Consider the following 9028-nt stretch of genomic DNA (forward strand, 5'->3'; position numbering starts at 1 on the left):
CCCAAGGTTCCGAATCCTTAGACCTTCACCCTCCCGGAGGGAAGTGGAGAAGGAAGGGCGGTCGCCGAGGCCCCGCCCCGGGTCCTGCCTCCAACCTCCAGCGGAGCAGTGTTCCCCGGCAGCGCCTTCCGGGGATGTGCTGCAACGATGGGGAAGGCCGCCGGCGACGAGGCGTACTTCCAGAGGAGCAGTCTGTTCTGGCTCACCGTCATCACCCTCTCCTTTGGCTATTACACCGTAAGGGCAACGGCCTAGCGTAAGATCCACGCCTGCGGGCGAGGAGAGTCCGCGCAGGCACATTCCGGCTCTCAGGCGCTTTGAGCCAAGTGAAAGGGGTGCAGGCCGACAAGAAGACGCAGGCGCACTCCTCTGCCCCTGCCCGTCGCCGGGGCTCGAGGTCCTGAGAAACCGGCTATTCAGGCTTTCCCTCTATGGGGGCGGGGACGGCTTCCCACCCCATGACTCAGCGTCTAGCTCTTTCAAGATGGTGGTGGCGAAGTCAGAGGGCAGCAGAGCTGCTACGGCCTATTTCCGTACGTCCAGAGCCTTGCCCTCGCTGGTCACGGTCCTGGGGCTGGGATATTTTGCGGTGAGGTATAGGGCGGGACGGGGCATCTATTTTGGCCTGCCAGGCCCTCGTACAGCGGGGCGGGGCGGGGGGGAGGGGGACGGGGAAGCTGTGGAAGGGAGGTCTTGCGCTTGCGTGCCCGGTGGTTGCCTAGGTTACTGGCGTAAGCGGAAGTTAGGTTGGCTCTTTGGACGGTTTCTGCTTTAAGAGTGTTCATGCCTTTGCGTCCTCGCACATCCACGGTTGCTAGACTAAACTGAGTGTGAGGAGAGCTGACGGAGGGGGAATCCAAGTTGGCAGACTCCCGTAGGCCTGCCAAGTCAGGATAGGGCTTCCGACGCAGAATGCTTGAGGCAGTTAGAATTGCTTGGAAAATGGGAATAGACCTAAGGGATGGGTAGGATAGTTGTTAAGAAGGGATAGAAAGGATAAAAATGTATGGCATAGATATGGAATCAAGAAGACTGAGGATCTCTACTAGAAGAGGAGCGACTTTTGTCTTGAGTTCCTTTAAAGGATAATGGGATAGATGCCTGGAAAAGTAGGTTGTGGACTAAGTTGGTATAATTTTGAAGGAAGGCAAAGCTATTTGGATATTGCTCAGGAGATTGTGGTGATTAGGGATTAGAAGTGTGTTTGTCCATGTGTGTGGTGATGAATTGAAATTAGTCTTTGGGTGGTGAACATGATGTAAGCTACACAGAAATCGAAATATATGACGATGTACGCTTGAAATTTATATAATGTTATAAATCAGTGTTACTGCAATAAAAAAAGAAAAGGAAAAAAGTAAAAGAAGTGTGTTTGTCGTGTCCACAGTGTTGATTATTGACGAATCTGACCACCTTTGTCCTGATTTCCCCATACGTAAAATGGAGGTATTGAACTGAAAACTCTTGAAGGTGCATTTCTGTTCTGTGATTCTGCATCTCTGACTAGTTAGAATACAGATGGAGGAAAGCTTTGGGGACTTCAAATTGGGATATTTTGGAACTGGCAGGTGCTGCTCCTTCTAGTCCCCTTGCTTTTGGAGGATGCAGTGATTTTTCATGCTTTATTTATATTTTGGATGTGTAACAACATGATAGGAGAGGCAGTACTGCTCCTGGCTGAGATCTGAATGGGACAATAAATTTTGGGCCTGTTGGCACATAATTGTTCTCAGAAAAGCCTAAGCTGGCAGAGATTACAACACAGAGACTGAGGGAAAGCTGATGAGATTACAAAAAGCTTATGTGATTAAGTAGTTGCTATTAGCACTTCACAAACCTGATCTCACTTATTTTCCAACTTTGTGCAGGATCATTCCCAATTTTAGAGGTAGAAAAAGTGAAAGAAGAGAAAGGGATTTTAAATTAAACTGGGGTTTCGGGGGCCGGCCCGGTGGCATAGTGGTTAAGTTAGTGCCCTCCACTTGGCAGCCTAGAAGTTCTCTGGCCCAGATCCCAGGCGAGGACCTACACACCACTCATCAGCGATGCTGTGGCAGCATACCATATACAAAGTAGAGGACGATTGGCATGGATGTTAGCTCAGTGCCAGTCTTCCTCAAGCACAAAGGAAGATTGACGACAGATTTGAACTCAGGGCCAATCTTCTTCACCAAAAAAACCCACAGGCGTTTGGCTCAAGGCATGGTTTCTGCAGTAAAAAAGCTAGCCAGGGCACATAAACTCTTAAAATGTGTTAATAAACTGTATAAAATAATGTTTTTGGTGGAATTCATTAAGAAGTCATCCAACTTGGACATTGAGTCTGATAACCATATAGTTTCCTGAGCATAAATCTCCCACTAGAATAGTGTTTAGAAAATAGAAGTAGAGAGTGGAAGCCCAGGTGACTTAATTCAGAGTTTCTTTGGTCTATAGTTGTTCTTGTGGAATCAGAATTATTTCCTAGCCTCTCTCAAAAGGGAACATTTGCTGATTTAAGTGACCTAATAGGTATTGTGTGCCTCTGGTTCTTTTCCAGTGGGTTGTCTTCTGGCCTCAGAGTATTCCTTATCAGAACCTAGGGCCCCTGGGCCCCTTCACTCAGTACTTGGTGGACCATCATCACGCCCTCCTGCGTAATGGGTAAGGACAGCTGCGGAAATGGGGTGTGGACACTGCAGCTCCGGTCTCACTGTACGCCAGGAAGGCCTGCAGTTGCCTTTAGATATTTAAGAGTAGTGCTAGTTCACATTAAAGCACCTTTCTTTTTGAGGTTTCTGTGATAACCATCACCTTAAACTAGGCTGACTTTTGTTTCAGGTATTGGCTTGCCTGGCTGATTCACGTGGGAGAGTCCTTGTGTGCCGTGGTATTATGCAAGTAAGTGTTTTTAATAGGTCTTTGTCGCTTTTCTCTTGGTATCTAAGTTGAGAGTAGCCACATTTAAATAATTCATGCATTTGTAGGCTGAGAGCACTCTCAGGGTAGAGTTGAATCCCCACACCTAATACTGAGCCTAGCTTAGAGGGAGTATTCAGTAAACATTTAATTAATGAATTCATTTCATTTGTGTTAGCTAATCAATTATTTCATTACTTAATTTGATGATTTTTGTATTTTTTTTTAAATTCTCTGTATAGCCCCAACTAGAACAAAAGATTAGGAGGCTACCTTCTAGTTTGAAGAGGGGCTAAATTATTGACTTAGGCTGATGATGCCCCATTCTAGTTTCACAACAGAATCACCTGACGAGCTTTTTCAAAATGCTTATGTCTACATATCTGGTTTCCAGACCCAGAGATCCTAACCTGGTAGGCCTGACTTCGGGCATGAGAATTTGTTATTTTTTCAAGCTTCGCAGATAATTCTGGGTTGCAATGCAAGTTAAAAGCCCCTTGACTAAACCCTACTCAACAGATGTCAGTGTAAGTCAATACTATGTGACAGTAATAGAAAAGATTCTCTTTACATTTGTACTTATGTAAGCATATACAGAAAGTATAATGTAATGAAAGAGAAGGCTATAGTAATGCCAGACTGCTTTGCAGTTAACTTTGTTTCTGGTCAAGATTAACTGCCACCTGTGTTATTGTTGTATTACCTCTAAAAGTGGAAAATAAGATACTTTATTACCACTACTTTTTAATAATAGAAATAATATTTATTGGGTGCACCCTATGCCAGACACCACTAAGTGCTTTAAATAGATTATCTTCTGGTTTATTAAACAAGCTGGAGTTTTTGGGAGAGGAGCAGAAAGAAACTTTATTTTTTCTCACTCCTCTCCAAGTAAACTCATTCTGTGGATTATTTTCTGCCTCCCTCCCAGCCCTGCATGAAATCAGAAGCAGCACTATAGATTTTCCAGTCACTATCTGATATTATCCAGTCTAGTACAGTCTATTTATTAAAACTATAAACTTTTATCTAATTCAAAATAGCTCTTCTCATCCAGCTGGGGATCAAGAGCCTGTTGTGGGGAAAACAGTGTAGTTAGTGCCTTCTCTTATTCCACCTTTTTGCCATATTCACTAGCAACAGCTGCTTGTGCCCCTTGGGCTGGTAGGAGCAGTTAGGGGAAACAGGGCACAGTGTGCCTTGTGATCAGCAGTGAGGTGCTGTGGATGTTGCATACCCAGTGTTGGCTCTTTCTCTCCAGAGGGTCCCTGGTGGATCTTTGAAAAACCACCCATCACTGGGGATCTCCTTTGTGCAGTTCCCACGACGATTCCTTCAGGTGCCTCCTCCAGCATGCCAGTCACAGTTTCCTCTCAGGAACTATGATTAGGGGGGAATTTCCCTTTTATTGAGAATTTTTCTGCCGTTCAGTTAGGTCTTTAGGCCCACCCGTTGCCAGTGCCCTTCCACAAGATCTGTATGGCTCACGATAATAGCTTCCTTATCCCTCCAGTGGGATAAAATCTGCAAGTGCATGCGGTTCCCAGTGCATGCACTTTAATTGCCTACCAGCCTTTAATCTTTTGAATCAAATATAAATCCCTTCCCCCAAATTGCAGGGGACTTGTGTCAAGCTCTCCAGTTGGTTCTATTGAAGCTGTTCTTTGGGCTTGATTTGTGATAGGAAATGCCACAGCACTAGCACCTCTTTCCACTGGCCTCTTCAGCCTCTCGGTGAAACCTCAGCTTGGAGGTGTGTGGTCCAGCCACACTGACACTGTCCACTGACAGTGTTGGAGTACTTGACACCTATTTTGTCGTTGGCATTTGAAACCTGTAATGAAAATAGAAAGAATCAAATTTAACATCCTGCCATGCCGTTCTTTGAAGGGTGGAGGGAGAACAGGCATAGAGAGGTTAGGTCACCACTATTTTGTTCTTGAAATCATTTGTTTATGGTCTAACATGTTGCAGTGTATCATTGGTCACTATAAATCAGAATAAATATTCCTTCTGAATAATGAATTAATGAGCAAGTGTAAGTGAATGAATCAATATATGAAGACATGCAGGACATTTGTGTAGGACAGTTGGTGAATTCCTTTTAACCAGAGATAAGATTGGACTCTATGTTCTACTTTATAGACACCATAATATGTGTACATATAAATATAAACTCTTCCATAACTTTTTTCTTGTGTCGTACATGCCTATTTTTCCATGTCTAGACCTATAAATTTACTTTATTCATTTTATTAGTGCATAGTATTCTATTCTATGTATATGCCTTAATGTATTTAACAAATCTCCCTCATGATGGACTTTTAAGTCTCTGGTTTTTTTACTGTTATAAATAGTACTGCATAAACATAAATGTCTCATACATCCCGGCCCACTTTGGTATATCATTTTTTTATTGTTTGGTGGTAGAATGTATGAATATAGTCGATTTTTATCTGTTGACCTTACACCCAGTGACCTTGCTAAATTCACTTATTAATTATAATAGTTCATCTATAGATTCTTTTTAATTTTCTAGGTACACAATTGTGTCCAGAAGTAAAGACAGTTTTATTTCTTCTTTTCAATTTTATATACCTTTTATTCCTGTTTCTTCCCTTATTGCCCTGCCCACTACCTCCAGCACAGTGTTGACCAGAAGTGGTGATAGTAGGCATCCTTGCCTTGTTCCTGATCAAAGGGAAAGCTTTCAACATTTTGCATCATGTTTTTTCTAGAATTATGTAGATTTCTTCTATCAGAATGAAGACGTTCTATTCCATTTCTATGTTTGCTGAGAACTTGTGTTAAGAATGGATGTGGAAATTTATCAAATGCTTCTTCTGCTTTTATTAAGATGATCATGTGATTTTTCCCCTTTAATCTGTTAGTGTGGAAAATTATATCATTTTTACATAGATTGTTTTTAAATTTTGTTTTAAATTAAAATTCATCCACATGAGACTTAATTATATACAAATGAGACTGTAGCAAGCCATTTACTTCTTTTGGGATATTTTCTTTTAAGCTTTGTTTTAAGCCGTTTGGTTTGAATGACTGTATAAACAGGTGTTTATTATTACTATGTGCCAGGCCCTTTACTAAGCACTTTGTGTATATTATCTTATAAATCATCTCAAAACTTTGGTGAGATAAATACATTATTCCTGTTTTTCAGACAAGGAAACTGATTCTGAGAGAGAGTGAGTGACTTGCCCAAGGTCACAGCTGGTAATTGGCCAGTTACATCTGGTCTATCTTCAAAACACTTGCTCTGAAGCCATATCAGTGCTTTTTGACCCTATCCCCTCATCAGAATCACGTGGGAAGCAGTTCTATAACACCATGCCCTAGGCAGTAGCCAGACTGCTTCTCAGGGAAGAGTGAGTGTACCCTCCTAAATGCACAAGAAAAATGAAAATAAATGAACTAAGTATTCAAGTTAAGAAGCTGGAGGAAAATGGCAAAATAAACCCAGTGAAAGTCGGTAGAAGGAATAAGTTTTTTAAAAAATAGAAGATAATAACTCCTATGAAACCACAACATTAAAATTCTGGTGGTTAAACTTTTCTTTTTCTTTTTTCAGGTCTAAAGGCATCACAGATGGTCGAGCTCAACTACTCTGGTTCTTACAGACGTTCCTCTTTGGGATAGCATCTCTCTCCATCTTGATTGCTTACAGACCAAAACACCAAAAACAAACTTAAAGAAGATATCCAAAAGCTTTCTCTTCCCTTTGATATTCAACCCCACCTTTTTTAAGGGGTGCTGTGTTTTTCTCAAACTTTCTACTTTCTAGAAAGTTAAGACCCTCTAGTTATTCATTATTCTTTCATACATTCTGGTTGAGCTGGAGCAGATAATAGGAAAAGACTTTAACTTTCCAATTCTGCAGACTGACCTGTTTGGCAGAGGACTTCTAGCTACCTTCTTGAGGTCCTTGGCTGTGTTGGTGCTCTCCCTATCGTCTGGTTTAAGCCAGGCACTAAATTTGCCTGTTGGCATACCTTTGCTCCCACCTTCTGATTAAAACACCTTACCCTTACCAGCACCATCTTTGTTCTCCTTTCGCACAATCTTTTCCACCTTTCTGGAACAAGATAGAGTGATACTTCCACAACACATCAATTCCACATGCTTTACTAGGCACCTGTGAATCAAGATCTTATTCTTGCAAACTTCTATTTCTCACACAACCAAGAAAGATAAGGAAAATAAACAAGTGCCTGGAATGGGGCAGGCTGAGCGATTACATAGAGGCAAAGAGGACCTGCTGAGAACCAGGAGGAGAGGACTGGGGAATGCCTTCCTGATCCTTCCAGCCAGAAGTGATCCTGGCCACCACATGGCCCCACGGAGACAGTGCTCTGCAGTGTGCAGGGGTCTAATGGCCACCACTAGATTGCTCCTTCAAGTCAGGACCACATCTTAGACAGCTTTATTTTTCTTTTAGCACCTGTCCCGTTGCCTTGCACACAGGTATTCTGTCAGTGTTTATTGAACAAAGGAGGGAAACTCTGATTTCACTTTCCACTTGTTGAGTATCATTCCAATTTGTGTGTGAAAAGTTTAGAACCCATTCAGTGCACCCTCAAAGAAAAGCACAGGACTGCTTTTGACTGTAGTCTCACCATTCTGTGGGTCCCCTGATAGGAAACCTGTGTCTTTCGCACTTTCCTATTCTGGGTCACTTTCTCCAGGCTCTCTAGATGTCTCCCTCCAGCTCTGGCTTACTCAAATACAAACATTCCTTTTCTAAAGATTCTAGCCCATGGCTTATCCAGCTAGTTACTACTACTCCTATTCACCTGGTTGTACCTTATGACTGACTGGTAGGGGCAGGAGGGTCATTGACTGTGTCCCCTGACCCTGGTAGAATGACTCTGTCACCTCTAGAAGCCATTAGGGCTTCTTTCCTGGAGGACTACCTTCTTGTTCTCTAGGCACTAGACCTTATTTTCCTTCCATGATACAGTAGGGCATATTATTTGTTTTAAGCAAGCATTTGTCAGAAACAGCCCTTTCCTCCAAAGAAAGGCCCCAAGTAAAAGCACAACAACAAAAGATTACGGACTAATGAATTGTTGCTGGTGGAGATCAATTTCTGCAAATTAATGTCGGTCTTTCCCTCTGTTTCTCTTATGATTAAGGGGTTGCTTTTTGGTAAAGAAAAAGATTTTTGATCATAGAGTTAAACATCATGGAACTCCAACCCAGATTTTTTAGAAGCAATGGTCCTCTTCAAAGAGAAATAATGAGGATAATATTAATGGTGCCAGAAACAATATGGCAGATTAGTGAGCGAAATGGACTAACTTGAATAAAATGCTGTGAATTTCTTCAGAAATGTTTCTCCAATCAAATGCTTTTTTTGTATGTCAGGTTTGATAGATTGTCACATGCTCGATTGTACTTTTTCTCAAATAGGCTCTATTATGGAACTGTTTGTACAGTTCAGGGATTTTTTTTTCACTGATAAGAAATACAGATGCCCTAGTTGTAGGGCATATGTTCCTCATTATGTTTACAGAGACGCCCATAGCGCATTTGACTCCTCCATGCACTGAGTCATGGGTGGACGTGAGTGTCTCCTTTCATTGTAGGATTGTCCTCTTGTTTTATGTTTCACTCAGCATTTGATACAGTCTACACACCAAGTGAGAGTAGTATTCTTTTTTTAAGTGCCAAAAGTATAAAATCCTCTAATCCTGTTTGGAGTATTATGGCTTAGAGCAAAAAAGGATCTTAGTGAGCAAATGGTGCAGGTCATTCATTTTATAGACCCATAAACTGCATCCCATCAAGGTGAGGTAACAACACCACACAAAAATAATTGAGTGTCCTGTTCTCCCCTGCCTCAGCAGAGGAGCTTAGAAGTAAGTCTGTGAAGCAAAAAATAAACAGAAAAATGGTGACATCTTGGCTTTGTGTTGCAGTCATAGTAGTGACATGGGAGAAACATCTTTGGATGAGAAAAGGCCAGAGGCTCTTGGTGGAAGCAACTATGGAGGGCAAACAAACTAAACTTTTCTTACCCACCCCCTACCCCGACCCCGAAATATCAAAAGCATGTATAGTTTTGGTAGGACAAAAAAGAAAGAACCAATTAGGAAAAAAAAAAAAGAGAGAG

General features: G+C 42.0%; 1 protein-coding gene across 3 annotated transcripts; it reads left to right on the top strand.

Moving 5' to 3' along the window:
- Window positions 1-79: 79 nt before the first annotated feature.
- TMEM254 (transmembrane protein 254) lies at window positions 80-8245 on the top strand. 3 transcript variants are annotated; one of them, XM_046655109.1, is made up of 4 exons: window positions 80-237; window positions 2540-2643; window positions 2821-2880; window positions 6485-8245. In XM_046655109.1, exons 1-4 carry the CDS (start codon window positions 148-150, stop codon window positions 6603-6605), a joined length of 375 nt encoding a protein of 124 aa, XP_046511065.1. In that variant the 5' UTR covers window positions 80-147; the 3' UTR covers window positions 6606-8245. The 3 variants fall into 3 exon arrangements, with proteins under 3 accessions (XP_046511065.1, XP_046511066.1, XP_046511064.1); XM_046655110.1 differs by lacking the exon at window positions 80-237 and adding an exon at window positions 244-589; XM_046655108.1 differs by lacking the exon at window positions 80-237 and adding an exon at window positions 395-533.
- The last annotated feature ends 783 nt before the right edge of the window (window positions 8246-9028 follow it).

Source organism: Equus quagga, chromosome 2 (assembly GCF_021613505.1).
Source record: "Equus quagga isolate Etosha38 chromosome 2, UCLA_HA_Equagga_1.0, whole genome shotgun sequence".
Classification (NCBI taxonomy): Eukaryota; Metazoa; Chordata; class Mammalia; order Perissodactyla; family Equidae; genus Equus; species Equus quagga.